Here is a 21,839-nt window from a genome sequence, read left to right on the forward strand (position 1 = left end):
TTTTTTACGATAGTGAACGAAATAGTTTCACTTCACTTCTGCAAAATGTCCATCAGGATGTCTTCTCACGGATGGAAGTTCATGCTTTCTACGGAAAATCAAATCTATTAGAGGGTGACGAGTTCTCAACGAGAAGGCCTGCAGGCTGTTCTTCAAAATGCAGCCCTCAGCCACGACTGCAACCCATCTTCGTTTCCCTCGAGTCAGCGATCACGAGGCCTGGGAGGACCGAGGAAGGGCTCTCTGGCCCTTGTGGTGAGCCCGTCTATCCGCCGCGAGCAACCAGACTCTGTGGTCGCGGTTTGGAAGTCTGCGCGGGAAGTTGGGCGTTGCAGTCGTGAGGCGTCCTGTAGAGCTGACCAATCGACGTGCGCTATTCCGTATGCCGGCGGCGCCCTATAATTACGACAGCGCTCAACCGCTCTCGGCTTCCCGGGAGACCCCGCCCCTTTGAGCGCGAGGGGGCGGGACTCCCGCCTGGGAGGAGGCGCTTGAATCCGCCTCCGCGTTGGGATTTAGCCAATCGGGGTGCAGCAGGCCTGTGAAAGGCGGCAGCTGAAGCCAATCAACGAATCGGCTCGGTTCCAGCCCTCTCACTCGCGCCAGCTGGTCGTGCGACGGTTTACTGGTAGCGCGCGCGCGGGATCTCCAAGTAGGTGAGTTCTGGGGGAGCCTCGCCCACGTCGCCCCGGGTGCCATCTTGATTCTCCCGGCGGGCGGGAGGGGCGTGCCTCAGGTTCTTCTGGGCGGAGACGATGAGGACTTATGCCACTCGGATTATAATACTCCTCCTAACTTGACGCCCCTTCCCGAATTTAGGTATGAATACACCAGGAAACGTTGGGCCTAGGAGGGGATGCCCCGGGGGAGAATCAAGGGTCGTAGGCACTGCCTCAGCTCTCCGATCAGAAGGATGGGCTTAGTTCTATCTCCTGAGGGGCGTCCGTCTTTCTCTGCCTGCCTCCCCGTTTCAGCCGCGGGGAAGGGCATTTTCAGGTCAATTCCAACCAGTGTCACTTGAGTTTGAACCCTGCCATAATTTAGTTTTCCATCAGTAGACTCAGATGTAACCTTCACGGAGGGCAGGTTTACTTTTTCTGTGTGATTCTTGAGTGTCCCCCAGCTATTTCGAACGGTCCCAGGTACGCCCTAACCACTCTTGAATGGGCCTGATGGAGCGTAGCGGGAGAGGCCGAGTTCTACGGGTCTGTGAGCCCGGCCGTGTGTGAAGGCAGCCGCGAAAAGGGGCGCTAAGGGACGAAACGTGAGGGACGGGTTCACTGCCGGTTGTCAGAAAGCGGGGAAGAAGCGACCTTTGAACTGCCTTGTGAAGGGAAGGTGGGAGACGGGCCGGGAAACTTGTTGCAGGGCCAGGGGAGACGGCAAAGAAAACGGGGATCTGGGATATCCTTTTTAACGGTTGGGTTTGGAGACCACATCCGGCTGTGCTCAGGGCTGGCTTCAGGCTCTGTCCTCAGGGATCGCGCCTAGCGGAGCGCTGGGGGCCCAATGGGGTATCCCCGTGCCGGGCACGTGTTAAGGCAAGCGCCTTCCCCCGCCCTCCAGCCAATCGCATCCTGAGATCAGGGAGAAGGTCCCTGAGGCTGGACCCCGTAGGCTCTGAGGGAGTTGGGCATGCGTTATAGGACTTGACGTTGAGAAACTTGCTGAGGAGGTACCGTTTATTTTATCCTTTGGCCATCGAAAGCGACGAGGAAAATAAATTTTTAGATAAAAATTTTTATTTTTTTTTTAATGTTTGGGTCCCACCGAGATGGTTGGACTGGAGCGATAGCACAGCGGATAGGGCGTTTGCCTTGCACACGGCCGACCCGGGTTCGATTCCTCTGCCCCTCTCAGAGAGCCCGGCAAGCTACCCGAGAGCATTCCACCCGCAGGGTAAAGCTTGGCAAGCCACCCCTGACGTACTCCATATGCCAAAAACAGTAACAAGCCTCACAATGGAGACGTTACTAGTGCCTGCTGGAACAAATCCGTGAACAACGGGAAGATAGTGCTACAGTGTAATTTTTGGGTCACATTCTGCGGTACTTGGGACGAACTCCTGGCTCTGATCTCAGGGATCACTCCTAACAGTCGGTACGCTGCGTGGGGGAAACAACGATATGTGGTGAGGAGAAGTCGAACCCAGGTCAGTCTCGTGCAAGGCAGACGCCCTACCCGCTGTACACTTCAGCACCCTACCATCAAAGAATTTTATTTTCTGCTTTTTCAGTCACACCCGGCAATACTCAAGCCTTACTCCTGGCTCTGCACTCGGGAGATACTCTTGGCGGTGCTCAGGGGACCATGTGGGATGCTGGGGATCGAACCCAAGTTGGCTGCATGCAAGCCCTCTCCGATGTACTGTGCTGTACTATTGCTCTGGCCCAGTCAAAGAATTTTAAAGAGACATTTTCTTGTCGATCTTGGACAAGTTTCTTTTTCTTTTCTTTCTTCCTTTTTTTTCTTTTTTCTTTTTTTTTTTTTTAAGTTATTGGGTCAGTCCATCGAAGTTTAGAAGTTACTTCTGCTCTGTACTCAGGAATTAATCCTGGTGGTGCTCTGGGGTCCATATGGGTTGCCAGAGTTCAAACTCCAGTCAGGTGTATGCAAATTGTTTCAGCCCCTGCGATAAGTTTCTCCCCCCCCCCTTTTTTTTTGGTGTGGGGGTGGGGTGATGGGAGAGGGGTTTGAGTTACACCGGGGCAATACACAGGGTTACTCCTGGCTCTGCTGGGGGGATCCAACCTGGGTTGGCTGTGTGCAAGACAAGTGCCCTCCCAACTGTACTATGGCTCCAGCCTCTGGACAAGTTTCTTAACCATCAGTGCTGAAGTTTCTTTGCCTGAGAAATGGAAGTTTATACTTTATTGTGATGCGTTTCTTGTGATGATTGAGTCCCTCAACATAATGTAATAGCGAACTTCTATGTATCTCCACTTTTATAAATCTTTTTTGGTTTAATCCAGTTACACTGAGATGGTGTGGTAATGTGTTAAAGGAGAACTTTTCAGCCAGAAGCACTTTAACTTTTGTCCTTTTCATATACCTCATGTATTATACTCAGCAGGTTATGTAATATTTTTAGCTCCTAAATGCTTTTGTATGGCTACTATTCCAGACATCACACAATGCCTCAGACACAGTTGATATTGGTAAAAACTTGCTTCCTATAAAACAGTGTGATTGCAGTCCATAGTTAATAATGAAATCAATTTAGTAGGTTGCAAATTGGCCTTTAAAAAAATAGTGGGGGACTAGAGAGACAGTACAGAGAGTAAGGCCCTTACCTTGCATGAGGCTGACCTACATTCCATCCTTAGCAGCTCATATGGTCCTCTGAGGCCCACTAGGAGTGATCCCTGAGCAGTGCCGGGTGTATCCTGCTCTCTCCCCCACAAAAAAAAAAATCCCAAATAGAGAATGGAGTCTAGAGGGATAATGCAGTGGGTAGTATACTTGGCTTGCAAACATTTCATCTGAGTTCTTTCCCTGGTACTACATGTGATCCCCTAAGCCCCACCAGAAGTGATTCCTGAGTAAAGAGATAGCTTTTTTTTTTTTTTTGTCTTTTTGGGTCACGTTGCTTAGGGCTTACACCTGGTTCTGCACTCAGGAATTTCTTCTGGCGGTGCTTGGAGGACTATATGGGATGCTGGGGATCAAACCCACGTCGGCCGCATGCAAAGCAAACACCCTATCCACTGTAGTATTGCTCCAGCCCCTGAGCCAGGAGTAAGCCCTCTGCACATCTGGGTGTGACTCAAAAGACCAAAAATTTAAAAATAAAAATAGGGAATGGAGGGACTAGGAAGGTAATACAGAAGATAAATTTGGTTTATATGCAGCTGTGACCCCAGTTCAGTCGTGAGTACTGCCGAGATTAAACTTCCAGCCCCAAACCAGCCAGGAATAGCCCCTGAATACAACTGGGCATGGCTGAAAAACAAAACAACCAAAATACCGGGAGAAAAGAAAAATAAAAATAGAAACTACTGGTGTATATTGTAAAAACTAAGCTAGCAGTACTTCTCAAAACCTCATTATAGGGGCTGGAGTGATAGTAGAGATAGGGCATTTGCCTTGTACATGGCTGACCCAAGTTCGGTCCCTGGCATCCTGTATGTTCTACTAAGCACTGCCAGAGCCAGCACCCTGAGCTTGCCGGGTGTGACCCAAAGAGCAAAAAATAAAAAACTAAAATACATCAACAAAAACAACCTCTGCACAGGAGCCAGAAGAGTGCAGTATCCAGATAAGATGCTTTCTTTGCATGTGACTGACCCACATTCAATCTCTGGTATCCCAAATGGGTCCCCCAAGCCCTACCAGAAGTTATTTCTGAACGTAGAGCCAGGAGTAAGTCCACCAATGGATTGTACCACCTCACCCCAAAAAAAATCACTATATAAACACAACACAGATTTGCATGTATTTGTATGCTTGGCATTATATATCTTTTTTTCCTTTTTTAAATTGAATCATTGTGAGATACACAGGTACAGAGTTGTTCATGATTGGGTTTCAGCTGTATAATGTTTCAGTACTCATCCCTTCACCAGTGTACATTCCCTGCCACCTATGTCCCTCGTTTTCCTCCCCACCGCAGCCTGCGTGTATGACAGACTCTCTCTCTCTCTCTCTCTCTCTCCCCCTCTCCCCCCCTTCCTCCCCCCTCTCCCTGTCCCCCATTCTCTCCCCCCCTCCCTCCCTCCTCCCCCACCTTTTATTTCTTTTAGGCACTGTGGTCTGAAAGGTTATCATGTGATCATATTTCTTCCAGGAGACCCCAGTCTTCCAGAGTACCACTGGAGATGACCCTCCAAAAGAATTTTTTTTTTTAATTATGGTGGGGGGAGTTGCAGAGATAGATCTAAGGGCTGAGCACACGCAGAGGTGAGAAGCAGGTCCTGAGCACCACTGAGTGTCACCCCCAAACAAAAACCCCAAAAAGGCTACTGGAGTACAGTAACATACCTGGTATGCACAAGCCCCAGGTTCAATCCCTAGCACCACATGACCTTCCTTGTACTGCCAGTTGTAGCCCTGGTCTAGGGGTCTAACTGTGCGGAGAGGCCACCCAAATGTGTGTGTATTTGTTGTTATTGTTTGTTTTGAGTACCACACCCAGTGGTACTCAGAACTTCCTCCTGGCTATGATATCTGTTCACTGTAGAACTTAGGGGACCATATGTGGTGCCAGGAATCAAACCTGGGTAGACTTTTGCAAAACAGACACTCAACCCTGTATGCTATCCCTTAGGTCCCTCCAAATATTTTATTATTTTTTTTTGGGGGGTGCACCCTGGCAGTGGTCAGGGGTTACTCCTAGCTCTGACACAGAAATCACTCCTGGTGAGCTCAGGGGGACTATATTTGATGACAAGGATCAAACTTGGGTTGATTGCATGCAAAGTAACCACCCTACCTGGTGTACTATCGCTCTGGCCTATAAAAATGCATTTTTTAATTTATTCAGAAGAATAACATAATGCTTGGCTGAAAAAAGGCATCAAGCTTCGTCACTTTCCAGAGGTACCCTCAGTTCTCCATCTGCTCTCTGAGTCTGTGTGTGTGTGTGTGTACACCAGTGATAAAGGTGAAAATCATATATTTTTTCCTCAGATCATGGAAGATACCCAGGTTATTAACTGGGACCTTGAGGAAGAGGAGGAAACAGAAGAACCCAGTGAACCTCTGGGGCATAGCTTGGAACCTGTAGGGAGACTACGTTTCTTCAGCAGTCCCCAAGCACCAGAAAAAGGTCAGTTTGTATTGCATGCTGAAGTACTGGTCTAGACTACAAATGTGTGTGGGGAGATAGTTGGAGGGTTGCAAGAACCTTGTAAATGTTTGAAGGACATCTTGGGGGAAATTATCGGGAATGGAGATGAGAAGACTGATTAAGTTGATAGTTACATATGACTATCCAGAAGTGAATGTGGGTAATTTTACTTTTGTAGAAAATGAAGAGATTCAAATAAAAATCTAGTATGTGGGCCAGAGAGATGGCTCAAAGGGGTGAGTGCATTCTTTACATGCAGAGGCCCAGGTTTGATCCCAGGAACTCATCTACCAATACCATCTGGCATGTGCCCTGCAAAACAGAAAAAAAAGAAAAGAAAAAGCAAAACTCTAGTGAGGTCTAAAAATATAGGGCTGGAGCAATAGTACAATGAGTAGGGCATTTGTGGCCAACCTAGGTCTAATACCCAGCATCCCATAAGGTCGCCCTGGGAACTGCCAGAAGTAACCCCTGAGCTTCTCGGGGCAAAAATATATTATGTCAATCGTTGCATAACTATGTGAATGTATTTAGTACCACTGAATTGGACACTTTTTTTGGTTTTTTTTTTTTTTTTTGGCTTGGGCTATACCTGGTGGTGCTCAGGATTTAACTCCCGTTTCTGTGCTCATGGCACAGGCTATTATTACTATTATTATTATTATTACTATTATTATTATTACAATATTATTATTATTACTGGCAGGCTAGGGAACAATATGTGATACCAAGGATCAAATCCAGGTTGGCAGTATGCAAGGTGAGCATCCTACCCACTATTGCAGCTTCAACTCTGGATACTTTTTTAGAGGAGAGGGGGCACCCTCAACTGTTTATTCCTACTCTGTGTTCAGGGATCACTCCTGCTGGGACTCAGGAAATTGTATGCAGTGCTGGGGATTTAACCTGGGTTGGCCATGTGCAAGGCAAACACCCTACTATCCGCTCTACTATTGCTCCTGCTCAAGGGAAATTTTCTATATAGTTTGCCACAACAGATAAAAATCCAGTGTAGAGGTAGGGTTGGTGCACAATGGCTAAGGTGCTTACCTTGCATGAAACTGACCTGGGTTCGATTTCTGACACCAGATATTGTCCCCGGAGCTCTGCCAGGAGTGATCCCTGAGTGCAGGACCAGGAGTAAGCTCGACCTCTGCTGGGTGTGGGCCAAAAGCCCCCCAAAATACATTTCATTTATTAGGTACACATTTCCCAGATTGCTTGAGTATTGACTGAGTAATAATATGTTGTATATGATCTTCACTTCCTAGGTGTCCTATGGCGTTTTTGTTTTCCAAATGTGTGTGTATGGGAGAGGGGGGTCTTTAGTGAATAGCATGTAACTTAATAGAAGCAGCTTTCTAATAGTAGGCCAGGCCTCTGGTCTGAGAATCTCTTTCCCTTTCTATTCTTTAGATTTCCCACTCTACCTGGGGAAGAATGTGGTAGGTCGAATGCCTGATTGCGCTGTGGCCCTGCCCTTCTCATCCATCTCCAAACAACATGCAGTGATTGAAATCTTGGCCTGTGACAAGGCACCTATCCTCCGAGATTGTGGGAGCCTCAATGGTACTCAGATTCTGAGACCTCCAAAAGTCTTAAAACATGGAATGAGTCATCGTCTGAGGGACCAGGAGTTGATTCTCTTTGGTGACTTGCCCTGCCAGTATTATCGCCTGGCTATCCCCAAGCCGTTTGTTTGCCGGGGCCCTTTAACTGTGGAGCAGACACCGAGAGTTCAGGGAGCTCAACCCCAGGAACTCCTGTTGGCTGAGGACTCAGAGGAGGAAGTAGGTAAGTCTATGTATTCAGTGTGTTGGGAGTGAGGAGATGGGATGGTAAATTAACTTACTCCTTTCTGTTTTTGACAGATCCTACTTTTGAAGAACCAAAAACCACATCTTCCCCTTTGACGACAGTAGTTCCAGAGAGGTGAGTGCCAAAGGGCCAAATGTCTTGAATCTTCAAAAGGAGAAGCCATCTCTAGAGAGCATCATTGTGAAAGTGGGGGCTGCACATACTCTTTAACGACTCAGCTGAATTATTTATTTACTTAGCTTGTGTTTGGGCACCAACCCCCGTCGTGTTCAGAGGATTATGCAGTGCTGGGCGTAGAACCCCGGTCCTCCCATCTGTTAAGTATTTGCTTGGTTGAATTTTTGTTTGTTTGTTATTTGCTTTGGGGCTGCACCCAGCAGTGTCTGAGTTTTTATTGCACACTCTTGAAATGCTAGGTGGAAAACTAATTACTGGAGATACCAAAAAATATATATAAAAATTCTGTGTCTGCCCCTTAAGAGCTCACAGCCAATTGAGTGTCCTTACAGAAAAAGAGATTCTTTTTTTTTAATTGAATCAACCTGAGATACAGTTACAAGCTTTCATGTTTGAGTTACAATTACACAATGATCAAACACCCAAACCCTCCACCAGTGCAGAGGTGGAAAATAGATTCTTTTGACTCTTTCTCTGCTGTTCTCTTCTCAGTGATGAAGAGGGAGGGTTGCCTGCCCCGGATGGTCCTGGGCCACCTTTTGTCTTCAACCTGGACAGTGACACAGATGAAGAAATTAAGCCACCAGTTTCAGGAGGGGACTCCTTCATTGCCAGAAGAGATGCCATTGCAGAGACAGAACCAAAAACTGATGGAACCGCAGCTGAGTCCCAGATTGCAAAGGATCCATGTGCAGTGAAGAAAAAGAACCATGACAGCAAAGCTGAGAGTGATCCTGGTGGGGAGAAGAGCCAAGCTGCTGACGAGGACAGTGACACGGATGTGGATGACAAGAGCATATCCACAGGTCGGCTTGCTGGAGACCATTTGGAAATGATCCGTTCTTCTGGTTTCATGGACAGTGATACTGATGTGGAAGAAGAAGGGATCCCGGCAACCCCCGCAGTTGCTCCTTTGAAACAGAGGCTGGTCATCTATGGAGTAGGCACAAACAGTTCTGGGGCACCAGACTTGACACATCGGCAGGAGAATCCAAGTGATAGTGACACAGATGTGGAGGAGAGCAAGGCCCCACTGCCTGCTCCTCTGGAGAGAAGCCTAGGCTCCATGGAGATTGACAACGAGAAGGATGACAAGGAAGAAATCTCAGTAGCTCCCCCTTTGGTATCCCTGAAAGAGGAAACCAAAGAGAGCCTTGCCATTAAATGCAGCGGAAGTCCAGACACAGAAGGGAGCAGTGCCCAACCTGTGGGTCTTCTAGAACAAAACCAAACCTCCACTAGGAGGGGCAGTCACACAGACATGGAGGAGAAGGGAATTCCTGTGAAAAAGAAAGGAAGAACTGTCTCTAAGGGTCACCCAGACAAGGCACATCCAGAAAAGCACCAATCTCCTCTTGGGGACAGTGATAGAAAGGTAGATATCAGCTCTGCTGGGGTCCAGTTGGAGGGAAACCAAGCCTCTGCCACAGAGGTCATCAGCAAACAGGTGGAGAAAAAGTATCAGGTACCCGTGGTGTGGACAAATCAAAGAAATGTGGAAGCAGAAGAGGATCCAAGAAAACTGCCTGGAGTGCATCCAGAAACATCCCAGTCCACTGCTAGCGTCTGTGGGGCACATGCAGAAAAGGGCACATCCTTAGTATCCTCAGCAGTGGCAGATGTAAGCAAGAGCCACCTTGGGACAGAGTGTGCTGTGGTTCTCCTTGAGCCAAAGAAGGAACTGGAGACCGAGGCTCAGGGTGGGTCACCTGTGGTACAAGTGAAGGAGGACTCTTGCCCTATCTCAGGGGAGAACCCAACAGATCTGGTGGTGGACAAAGGTATTCCATGGGAAAAACCCACTCAGCCACTGAGAGAGGAAGCCCAGAGCCCCCTAGAAAAGGAGAAACACCAGGCCCACAGAATCAAGGACTCAGGAGACAGCCATGATGGTATGTGCTACTGCCCTTCCTCCCTTGGACCCTAGAAAAAATTGTATCCATCTTTGTGATACCAAAACTTACCATAGACTAGATGACTGGTAAATAGCCATTTTTTTTCCTCACAGTTCCAGAAACTGGCAAGTCCAAGATCAAGGTGTAGGCAGATTTATGATCTGGTGAGAGCCTGCTTCCTTTTTCAGAGGCAGTGCCTTCTCACTGTCCTCAAATGGTAGAAGGACACAAAGAACTTGGAGTCTTTTTCACAAGGGCACTAAGTTCATTCATGAACTCCCCCCTCACAATTTAATCATCTTGCAGAGGCCCCCATCTCTCGATAGGACATTTGAATTTTGGTAGGATACAAAAAGTTCTTCGCATTGAGTTTGGGAATGAGAAAATAGTAGAGGTGAAATAAAGATTTATGAGTTATTTGTGGTTGCTTATTATCTATTCTGTGTTTCACCTTCACCAGATTCTGAAGACCTAGACTTGCAGGCTACCCAGTGCTTTGTGAAGGTCGAAACTCAGAGTGTGGAAGGTGAGGACAGTCATGTCATGTGGCTACAGGTGCCAGTGAGAGCCATGAGATCGGACAGATGGTCCCGATGAGGTGGGGAATGGGTCGCTGAGGACTGAGGTCATCTTTCCTTTCGCAGCAGAACAGAGCATGGAGGATGAAGCCACTCAGGCCTACCTGCTACCCCATGAACCTGGACCTTCCTGTTGCAGCATGCCGGCCCAAGGTATAAACAACTCTCCATTCCTCTGTGCCTTTATTTGGCACCTTTCCTTGTTTTCTTTCCTCTGCACATCTCTCTTGTGTTATTGTTTGTTTTTGGACCACAGCCAGCAGTGCTGAAGGGATCATGTGGTACCAGGGATCAAACCTAAGCCTCCCACATGAAGAGACTACATTCAGCCTGTTGAGTGATTTCTCTGGCCCCAAAAGACAAACAGTTTTCTAGTTTTGTGGTTTCAGAGATTGAACCTAGATCTCATGTATTCAACACATGCACTGACTCACATCTCCAACCTTTTTCCTTCAACTGTTTTGTTGATGTGCCTTTGTCTCATCCGGAAAAAATTTCCATATTAAGTCAGACCTACAGGGCAACCAGTCTAGCATCATTATGTTTTGTTTTTGTTTTGGGGCCACACCTGGTGATGCTCAGGAATTACTCCTGTCTCTGCACTCAGTGATCATTCCTGGCAGGCCTGGGAGAATGTATGGGATGCCAGGGATGAAACCCAGGTTGGCCATATTCAAGGCAAACTCTTTTTCCCACTGTACTATCACCCTGATCTGCTAGCATCATTTTATTTTATTTATTTATATTTTACTTTTTAATTGAATCACTGTGAGGTAGACCCTTACGAAGCTGTTAATGATTAGGTTTCAATCATACAGTATTCCAATATCTATCCTCCACCCTTGTTCCCAGGTTCCCTCCCATCACTCTCCCACCCCCTGCCTGCCTCTATGGCAGGCACTTGTCTTCTCTCTCTCTCTCTCTCTCTTCCTCTCTCCTCTCTTCCTTTCTTCCTCTATCCCTCTCTTCCTCTTTTCTTCTCTCCCACTCTCCCTCTCTCCTTCCCCCTCCCTCCTCTCTCTCTCTCTCTCTCTCTCTCTCTCCTCTCTTGGGCATTGTGGTTTGCAATATTTTAGCATCATTTTAAAGAGGCTACCATGAGAGCTTTGTATAAAGGTATGGCCTTTGAGGGATAAGAGATTTTGGATTTTTTGAGCCATACCTAGTGGTGCTCAGGGGCTTCTCCTGGCTCTTTGCTCAGTGTTCACTTCTGGTGGTGCTCAGGAACTCATCTGGGCACCAGGAATGAACCAAATGCAGGGTTGGTGTCTTAACCCCTCTACTATCTCTTCAGGCTAAAAGTACTGTCTTTCTGGGTATTGAGACAAACATTTATTATAAGAGTCTTCCTCCTTTTGTTTTATTTTGTTTGGGGGTCAAACCATCCAGTAGTGCTTACTCCTAACTCTGCTGACAGGACTTGGGGCACCATGTGCGGTGCCAGAAATCTAAATGCCCTATCTGCTATATAATCTCTCCAGCACCATAAACCTTTCCTACCTCTTTTTTTTTAACTCTTTTCTACCTATGACCTTTTCTTTTTCTTTTTTTTTTCTTTTTGGGTCACACCCGGTGATGCACAAGGGTTATTCCTGGCTCTGCATTCAGGAATTGCTCCTGGCGGTGCTCGGGGATCATATGGGGTGCTGGGAATCGAATCCGGGTCAACTGCGTGCAAGGCAAAGGCCCTACCCCTGTGCTATTGCTCCAACCCCTACCTATGACCTTTTCTACCTTTCACTCTCTCTTCAGGTGCCCTGGATGAGTCATGGGAGGTCTTGGCTACACAGCCATTCTGTTCAAGAGAGTCTGAGACCCCTGAGAGCCAGCCTGCTACAGCCTTCCCTGAGGACACTGGATCTTGCCTCTCTTTACCTGGAGTAGCACCACAGGACCAACATCCTGAGAGTCCAGTTCCCAAACAGCCATGGGAGATTGAAGACAGAGGAATGCAAACTGTGGAAGAAGACTTGGGTATAACAAGAGAAACAGTAGAGAGAACAACATCTGAGGAAGGGCTCTTGGCAAATAAGAAACTACCACTGGGATAGAGGGAGGGGAGCAGGAGGTAGAGCTGTAATGTGGGAGAAAGAACACAGGTTAGACACAGCTGGAGAACCTCAAAGACAGGAGTTTGATCCGAAGGAGAAAAATGTTCATGCTGAAAAGGGTATGAAGTATCTGAAGGTAGAAATTTAGACAGTCAAGAAAGTACCAGAGAGAGCATTATGCTCTTGCAAGAGAAGTGAAAACTAGGGAGTCCTAGGGTGAAAGCAGGAGCCAGGTGAGTTCAAAAGTCAAGATTCCAGGGCTGGAGCGATAGTACAGCGGGTAGGGTGTTTGCCTTGTACACAGCCGACCCAGGTTTGATTCCCAGGATCCCATATGGTCCCCTGAGCACCACCAGGGGTAATTCCTGAGTGCAGAGCAGGAGTAACCCCTGTGCATCGCTGGATGTGACCCCCCCCCCGCAAAAAAAAAAAAAGTCAAGATTCCTAGGTGAATTGGAGAGAGACCCACCAAGAAAGGAGATGGAGCGGGAACCAGGATCTGTCAGGTCTCCAGTACCACAGCAGGACCTGGAGTGGGGATCAGGGACTTTCAGGGGCTTGCTTCATCCCTGGTAGCTTCTGGGAGCCATTCAGATGCAGGAACCATAGGCAGCAGCTTAGAGATAAGAGAAGGCAGAGGGGTACCCAAGGTATACTATATGCTATTGGGGCAGTCAATCCCCAGTAATTAACTGCTCAGACCTTAGCAGTATTTTCTTTACTTTTTGTCAGGCCGCTTCAGTTGTCAGATACCACCCTCTGAGGAGACATCCAGGGTGAGAACTACCTTCATCATGCATTACTCCACACATTGTCTCTGCATTCCACTGCCCCCATTTCAGCCTGTCTTATTCTGCTCCTTTCCCCGTATTCTCACTCTTCCATTTTCAACACTTTTTTTTTTTGGCGGAGGTTGGGGGAATGCACCCAGCAGTGCTTGGGGTGGCTACTCCTAATTCTGCGGTCAGGGGCTGCTCCTGACAGTGATCAGGGACCCATGCAGTACTGGAGATTGAATCCAGGTCTCCCATATGCAGAGCATATGCTAAGCTATGTGGGCTATGGCTCCAGCCCCCATTTTCATTGCTCTTTAGCCCTTTACTGTCAGCACTGCTTTCCAGCTGTTTCCCAAGTTTGTCTCTCTAACTCAAAGTCACTTTCTTGATGTCCCTTCTCTCTTTTCACCAGCTATCTTCTTTACAGTCCCCATATATGGGGCGCGCTAAAGTGGTTGACTTAGGGGGAGAGGTCTGTGGAAAGTGTCTCAAGAACTTTCCCATCTGATGGGAGAGGTCACAAAAATGCCAACGCCCACCCTAGCCATGAACTAGTCTTTGAGTCTGCCCTTCCTCCCTCACTTGCTTCTTTCTTTCCCAGGATGATCAGGAATCTCCAGATATTTCCCTGCCTTCTGCAGTGCCTGAATCCTCAGCTTCTCAGCAAAAGCCCCTCATCCTTCATAACCAAAAGCACTCTGCCCCTCAGACCGTGCTTGCTCTCCCTTCACCATTAGAGTGTCCCATTCCTAGGACTAGGCAAAAAAGGAGTCAGAAAGCTCCAATGACTCCTTTGTCCTCAGAACCGAAGAAAATCCACACAAAGCCCAACGTGAAGACTCAGGAGTCTCCCAGAATGACTCCTCCGGTTTCTTCACTTGCCCTTGAACCCCACAATATCACTCCTAGAGACCAGCCAGTCAGCTCTGAGACCACATCTCGGGTCACTAGAGGCAGGGCACGTAGGTCCTCTGTCAAGACTCCTGAACTAGGTGTTCCTACTGCCCCTGAGCTTCAGCCTTCTGCTTCCACAGAACAGCGTATCATCCCCAAACGCACATCTCAGGCCACTGGGAGCAGGACACTTAGGTCCTCTGTCAAGACTCCAGAAGCAGGTATAGCCACCGCTTCTGAGCTGCAGTCTTCCCACACCATTGATCAGTCTGTCACTTCTGAGTCCACAACTCGTACCACTTGGGGCAGGACACGTAGGTCCTCTGTCAAGACCCCTGAACCAGTTGTCCTCACAACCCCTGAGCTCCAGCCTTCTGCTTGTGAAAATCAGCCTGTCACCCCCGAATTGACAGTCCGTGTCACTAGGAGCAAAGGACATGGGTCCTCTGACAAGACCCTTGAATCAGTTGTCCCCCCAGCCCCTGAGCACCAGCTTTACACCCCCACAGACCAAGCTGTCACTCCTGAACCCACATCTTGGACCACTCGAGGAAGAACATCCAAGTCTCTCAAGACCTCTATACCATTTGTCCCCGTAGCCCCTGAAAACCGACCTTCTACTCCCACTGTTGTCCCTGAGCCCGTTATTCACACCACTCGGGGCAGGACACGAAGTTCTGCAGGCAAAACCCCTGAACCAGTTCCTCCAGCCACCAGAATTCAGCCTACTGTCGTCATAGACCAGCTTGTTCCATTGGAGATTGCTCAGGGCAGAACACGTAGATCTATTAAAACCCCCAAATCAGCTAGCCCCCCAAACCCTGAGCTCCAGCCTTCCACTTCCACAGATCAACCTGTCATCCCTGAACCCCTATCTCAAACCACTCAAGGCACATCTGTGAAGACCTCCCAGTTACCCGAACCCACATTCCTTGGTCTTGAACATATTCCCACAGACCAGTCTGTCATACCTGAGACCAAAGCTCAGGATGGTCAGGGCAAGAGGCTGAGGTCTTCAGTAAGCGCTGCTACCTCTGAATCCCAGTCGCCTGCCCCAAATCCCACCCCTCAAGCCAACTGCGGCAGGAAGGCAAGGGCCAATAGGAAACATGGGTCCCTCGCAGTTACCATTGTCCATGAAGTCAGCTCTGTACCTCCTGAGCCTGTTCCTCAGTCCTCAAGGAGCCAGAAACGAGCTGTAAAAACGGCTAAGTCCCTTCAGACCAAACCTGAGCCAGTCTCTCCTCAGCCTCCTGAAACACCCACTCATGTGCCTGAGGTCCAAAAGATAGAGGCGACCCAGAGGTCTGGGCACAGCCCAGAGACCCGGCCTAAGGCCACCCAAAGCCAAAAGAGGCCTCTGGTCATTGTGGATTCATCCCCACTTCCAAAACGACTCCAAAGAGGAGAAGTCCCCCAGAAGATAACATTCCTCAAGGAAGAGGAAGAAGACACTGCGGAGAAGCCAGGAAAGGAAGAGGTGAGAAAGGCTGAGACCTCAAAGCAGGGGAAGAATTGGGTGGCTCAGAATCTCCCACCAAAGTTACTCTTCATCCCAGGATGTAGTGGTTCCGGAAGCAAGCAAGAGGAAGAGAGCACAGGCTGAGGAGGAGCCAGAGGGGAGAGCGAAGCGCAGTCTCCGGCGCACCAAATCTAACCCAGATTCCACAGCCCCTAAAGTAAGAGAAGAGCACACGACTTGCCAGGGGTCACGTGGGAGGAAACCAAGGGGGTTCTCAACATGGGCTCCGAGGGCCTGGGTGGCTGTGACCGGCCCGGCTAATCCCTCCACAGGTGCTCTTCACAGGCGTGGTGGATGAGCGTGGCAAGCGGGCGCTGCTGGACCTGGGGGGGAGCCTGGCCAATTCAGTAGCAGAAGCTTCCTACTTGGTGACTGATCGAATTCGCCGGACAGTCAAGTTTTTGTGTGCCCTGGGGCGGGGCATCCCTATCCTCTCCTTGGACTGGTTGTACCAGGTAGGAGACATATACAGTTGTTTGAGAAACTGATAGAAGGCGGGGCTGGAGCTATAGTTCAACAGGAAAGGCATTTGCCTTGCATGTGGTTGATCTGGGTTCGATTCCCAGCATCCCATATGGTCCCCTGAGCGCCGCCAGGAGTAACTCCTGTGCATTGTCGGGTGTGACCCCCCCAAAAAAAGTAGGAGACAAGGAGAAAACCAGGGGGCTTAGAAGCAAAAAAGGTTCTGTGATCTCACAAATGGCTGGGCAGAGGAGCTGGGGACAGTCTGAAGCGGACTTGACTGTTAATTGCCACTGCCCTTAGTCCCACAAGGCTCGTCGCTTCTTACCTCCGGATGACTATGTGGTGATGGATCCTGAACATGAGAAGAACTTTGGCTTCAGCCTTAAGGAATCCCTGAGCCGGGCTCAGGAGCGAAGGCTATTGGAGGTGAGGTTGTCTTCCAGACTTTAGTCCTCCTGGGGCCTCCTAACTGTCCCCATCTTAAATCTCCTGTTTCTTTGCTTCTTCTTAGGGCTATGAGATTCATGTGACCCCTGGGGTCCAGCCGCCGCCAGCTGAGATGGGAGAGATCATCAGCTGTTGCGGGGGCACTCTCCTGACCAGCATGCCCCGGGCCTATAAGGTAGGAGCAGCAGGTGCTGGAGTTGGTGAGGCAGCTGGAATGGGACAAGGCTGGAGGACAAGATAGATAAAGATGGGCACACAGGGTTAAGTAAAGGGAGCGCCTGTTCTATATATAGAAGGCAAGAGGATTGAAGGGATCTACTGATAGCAACTGGACTTAATTTGTGTTTTTATAAGTTTCAAAAGGAAGAAGAACTGCAGTGAACTTCCCTGTACCAATCAAGTTCAACAAATTAATCTAGATTATGGGCGTCGGGGATATAGTACAGTGGGTAGGACATTTGCCTTGCATGCAGCCAACCTGTGTTTGATCTTTGGCATACCATATGATCCCTTGAGCACCCCCAGGAGTAATTCCTGAGTGCAGAGCCAGAAGTAATCCCCTGAGTATTGCTGAATGTGGACCGGAAAAAAAAAAATCTAAATTTTGTTTGATTACTTTTTCTGAATTTTTTTTTGGGGGGCTGGGGTGGCGGGGGGAATGGGGCATATCCTGCCTGTTCAGGGGTTACTTTTGGCTCTGAACCCAGGAATTATTCCTGGTGGGCTTGGGGGACCATATGATATGGGATGCTGGGGATTAAACCTGAGTCATCTGCATGCAAGGCAAGCACCCTATCCACTGTTATTTCTCTGGTCCCATTTTTCTGATTTATTGTTTTGTTTGAGACCATACCTTGTGGTGCTCAGGGACTATACCCACAACTACCATGTGTTCTGGGGGTCAATCTAGGCCTCCTGTATGCGTACCATGTACATTGAGTTATGTCTCTGGATCATTCTTTCATTTTTCCTGTTCTGAAGTTTTTGTTTATGTGTGCTTTTTAAATTTATCATTTACTTAGAAAAAAATAATTTCTCATTCATTGGTTTTGGGTCCACACCTGGTGGTACTCAGGAGCTATTCCCAGCTTTGTGCTGTTGTCATTCCCAGTAGTGCTTGGGGGCATTTGTGGTGTTGCAGGTGGAATGCTGGCCTCAGCATGTTGCACAATCTCTCCAGCCTATTTTTTTGTTTTTGTTTCATTTCTGTTGGGCAATACCCAGCAGTGCTCAGGGGCTATTCCTAGCTCTGTGTTCAGGAAATGGCGCATGATGGTGCTTGGAAGACTATATGTGGCACTGGGAATTCGAACTAGCTTGGTTGCATGTATTACCTCCTGTACTAATTCTCCAACCCCTTTTAGGAAAGTATTTCAAAGGAAAGTACAAACATTTGTTCCTACATACTCAAAAATATAAATATATACACACATATATATATGTGTGTATATATATATATATATATATATATATGAGCAAGAGCAATAGTACAGCAGATAGGGTGCTTACCTTGCACACAACTGACTGGGGTTTGATCCACAGTCCCCCATAAAGAGCCCTATGTGTACCTTCAGAAGTGATCCCTGAGCACAGAGCCAGGAGTAATTCCTGAGCATCACTGAATGGCCCAAAACCCTCCCCCTGCAAAAAAAAAAATACATATATGGCCAATAGTACAGTGGGTAAGGCGTTTGCCTTGCATGTGGCCAACCCGGGTTTGATTCCCAGAATACCATATGGTCCCCCAAGCACCGCCCAGAGTGATTCCTGAGTGGAGAGCCAGGAGTAACTCTTAAGCATTGCCAGGTGTGACCCAAAAAGACTAAAATTTAAAAAAAAAAAAAATATATATATATATATATATATATATGGTGCTAAAAAAAATAGTACAGTGGGTAGGGTTCTTGCCTTCCACACAGCCAACCCAAATGCAAATTCAATCCCTGGCAGCCCAGGAATGATCCCTTAACCACAGAACAGAGTCAACAGTAAGTCCTGAGCACACCAGGTGTTTCCAAAAATTACACCAACAAAATCATATCTGAAAAAAAGCATACATTATGTAACCACAGTGATATTAGGGATCCCTAGAAAAACTAACAATAGATTTTGGTCATTTTTTCATTTTTTATTAATCTACTTTCTGATCTCTCCAGCCCCATTTTTTAAACGTTTTTGTTTTTGGGTCACATCCAGTGGTGCTAAGGGGCTATACATTCAGGAATAGCTCCTGATGGCGCTTGAGAGACCATATAGGATGTCAAGCATGGAACCCTGGTTTGCCACATGCAAGACAAGCGCCCAACCCACAGCACTATCGCTCCAGTCTCCTCTCCAGCCCCATCTAAGTTCTCTTTTACTCCAGCATATCACCCTAGCCTGCCAGTATTTTTTATGTCATTTACTCCTACAGAAACCAGGTTATTGTCCTTTAGAATGTCCCACAGTTTGGGTTCCGACAATAGAAGAGTGCGTTAAATGCTTGTTTTGCACATGGTTGATCCAGGTTCAGTCCCCAGCAGCACAGAGGCAGAAGTAAGCCCTACTCATAGGTGGTTGTGGTCACCCCAACCCACCCCCAAAAACAGAATGTTGCATAGTTTGAATTTTTCTGTTTTGTCACCTGACATGTCAACTATCTTACCTATTTGTGCTCTTTTTTTTTTTTCTGCTTTTTGGGTCATACTTGGTGATGTACAGTGGACAGGGGTTACTTCTGGCTCTGAACTCAGGAATTACCCCTGGCAGGGGACCATATGGGATGCTGGGAATCGAACCCGGGTTTGGTCACATGCAAGGCAAATGCCCTACCCGCTGTGCTATTGCTCTAGCCCCACCTGTTTGGTTCTTTACATATCCTGTAAATTTGCTGCGAAGGGAAAGGGGAATGGCTGGGAATTAAATCTAAGGCCTCATACATGTAAACATGTACTCTGCCAAATTGTAATTAATTTTACAGGTTTAATTATTAAGAGCCAAAGAAATAGTATAGGTATCTATATAGTATAGGTATATAGTAGCACCTGTACTATATAGGTATCTAGTGTATGTGTGAAGGTACTTGCCTTGCATCCTGCCAACCCATTTGTGTCCCCATTACCACATATAATCTCATAAACACCACCTGGAGTTACTCATGAGCACCACTGCATATGGCCAAAGAAACAAGAGAGAAATAATAAAAATTAATTTACAAATTATTTTACAATCAATTGCTTATTTTTAATGGAGCGATAGCACAGGGGCTGGAGCAATAGCACAGCGGGTAGGGCTTTTGCCTTGCACGCAGCCAACATGGCCGACGCGAGTTCAATTCCTCCACCCCTCTGGGAGAGCCCGGCAAGCTACTGAGAGTATCTCGCCTGCACGGCAAAGCCTGGCAAGCTGCCCGTGATGTACTCGATATGCCAAACACAGTAACAAGTCTCATGATCGAGATGTTACTGGGCCCGCTTGAGAAAATCGATGAACAGCGGGAGGACTGTGACTGTCTGTGACAATTGCTTATACTTCATATAGCTTCATAGCGAAATGCTTAAGAATGATAGGTGGATCGAGAACTTACTTCTTGGATTCTTTTTCGCTCTTGACTTTGCCTTTGTTGTATCCTTCTCCAGCCTCAGAGAGTTGTGATCACATGCTCCCAGGACTTCCATCGGTGCTCCGTTCCACTGCGAGTTGGACTTCCCATCCTCTCACCTGAGTTCCTTTTGACTGGGGTGTTGAAACAAGAAGTCAAGCCAGAGGCCTTCATCTTCTCTGCTTTGGAAAAGGCATCCACCTGAATCTGTATCTCCAGTACCCTCCTCCCATACCAATAGAAAATATTTGGAAGAAAGAGGTTAGGGTGCTAAGAGAGGATTGAGGTGTACTAATCTGATTTGTCTGGAAACATGGCAGCACCAAAAAAGATTATGGGTCCACAAAGATAAGGAGATTTAAAGTGAGATTCTCTTCAGTGCCCAACCCTATGTTTGAATATCTGTAGTCAGCTCAGATTTAGCTGAATCAATGTCTTACTGCTTCCTGACACACATGTTGTCTCTCTTCCTCTTTCCTCACTGTGATACTTTCTCATCCTTTGTAAGACAGTGAGAACAGTTTTAGCATCAGAAACTTGAAGAAATGCCTGAAGTGACAAAGTTCGAGGGTTGAGTTCTGCAATGTTTCTGAACTTTTCTGATCCTGTCATGTTAGAAGTGTCCCTTAGCTTCGCCTTTGAACAAGTCGCTGCACTTTCATGCTTTTATATTATTTATAAAATTAGAGCTTAAGTTCAAGCCTTTCTGAGAAATAAATATTCACTCTATTCTTATGGTGTCTTTTTTTCAAATGTAACTTCGAGGGGCGGTGGGGTCACACCCAGCAGTACTCAAGTACTACTCCTGGCCCTGCTCTCTGAGGATCATGCTTGATGGAAATCAAACCCGGGCCTCCAGAATGTAAAAGGTGCTCAGCTATCTCTCCATTTCTTTACTTCCTGCCCCCTTTATAGTTGTCATTGTTGTGATGTCCAGGGGCCATACACTTGATTGCACTGCACTGTTCTGTGCTGGAGTCAAACAAGGCGTAGTGCTGCTAGGATCCAATGCTGCCACTGAGCTCCAGTCCTTGACCCTAATATAACACTTATTTTTCTTTCATTTCCTTTTTTTCTTTTCCCCTTGTTTTTGGGCCACACCTTGCTCAAGAGACTTGCTCAAGTCTCTGTGCTCAGGGATCATTCTTGGCAGGGCTTGGGAACTAAATAGGGTGCCAGGGATCAAAATGAGTAGGTTGTGTCTAAGGCAAGTGCCTTATCCTTCAGTACCCCCACTTTTTTTTTTTAATGAGTGGGATGATACCCAGAGATGATCAGGAACTACTACTGACTGCTCAAGGGTATCTTACGGTGTTACTTGAGGGATGAACTGGGATTGGCTGCAAGCAAGACAAGCGCCTTAACCCCTGTTATTATCTCTCCACCCTCCTTAATGTAACATTTCTTTTTTCCTTTTATTGGGGGGTGTGGGAGAGTTGGACCACATCCAGTGGTGCTTAGGGTTATTCCTGGCTCTGTTCAGGGGTCAGTGAATGATGCTGAAAACCACACCCAGTGCCAGGGATTGAACCATGATCAGTAATGTGCATGGGAAGCACATTGGACTGTTTCACTGGCCCACTTTTTTTTTTTTTTGCTTTTTGGGTCACACCCAGGGATGCTCAGGGGTTTCTCCTGGCTCTGCACTCAGGAATAATTCCTAGTGGTGCCCAAGGGATCATATGGGATGCCGGATATTGAACCCGGGTGGGCCACATGCAAGGCAAACACCCTAACCACTGTTCTGTTGCTCCAGCCTGCCCCACATTTCTTACACTTAGAAGTTCGTTGTTGGAGGGACTGAGCAATATAATACAGTGAGTAAAGTGCTTACCTTGCACATGGCTG

General features: G+C 47.6%; 1 protein-coding gene across 2 annotated transcripts; it reads left to right on the plus strand.

Annotated features, from left to right (window-relative positions):
* The first annotated feature begins 730 nt into the window (after positions 1-730).
* On the plus strand, positions 731-20,726 carry MDC1 (mediator of DNA damage checkpoint 1). 2 transcript variants are annotated; one of them, XM_056127661.1, is made up of 15 exons: positions 731-819; positions 5,629-5,767; positions 7,205-7,582; positions 7,660-7,720; positions 8,276-9,675; positions 10,139-10,204; positions 10,323-10,409; positions 12,009-12,230; positions 13,040-13,083; positions 13,685-15,457; positions 15,537-15,656; positions 15,772-15,954; positions 16,265-16,390; positions 16,476-16,586; positions 20,029-20,726. In XM_056127661.1, exons 2-15 carry the CDS (start codon positions 5,632-5,634, stop codon positions 20,194-20,196), a joined length of 4,875 nt encoding a protein of 1,624 aa, XP_055983636.1. In that variant the 5' UTR covers positions 731-819; positions 5,629-5,631; the 3' UTR covers positions 20,197-20,726. The 2 variants fall into 2 exon arrangements, with proteins under 2 accessions (XP_055983636.1, XP_055983637.1); XM_056127662.1 differs by having other exon boundaries at positions 10,326-10,409.
* The last annotated feature ends 1,113 nt before the right edge of the window (positions 20,727-21,839 follow it).

Source organism: Sorex fumeus, unplaced genomic scaffold, assembly GCF_029834395.1.
Source record: "Sorex fumeus unplaced genomic scaffold, SorFum_2.1 ptg000063l, whole genome shotgun sequence".
Classification (NCBI taxonomy): domain Eukaryota; kingdom Metazoa; phylum Chordata; class Mammalia; order Eulipotyphla; family Soricidae; genus Sorex; species Sorex fumeus.

Excerpts from the sequence above, each read along its gene's own strand:
- MDC1 (XM_056127661.1), top strand. The coding sequence starts at position 5,632 with ATGGAAGATACCCAGGTTATTAACTGGGACCTTGAGGAAGAGGAGGAA. Across the intron at positions 12,231-13,039 it reads AACTGTGGAAGAAGACTTGG|GCCGCTTCAGTTGTCAGATA; the intron begins GTATAACAAGAG and ends ACTTTTTGTCAG. Across the intron at positions 15,657-15,771 it reads CAGATTCCACAGCCCCTAAA|GTGCTCTTCACAGGCGTGGT; the intron begins GTAAGAGAAGAG and ends ATCCCTCCACAG.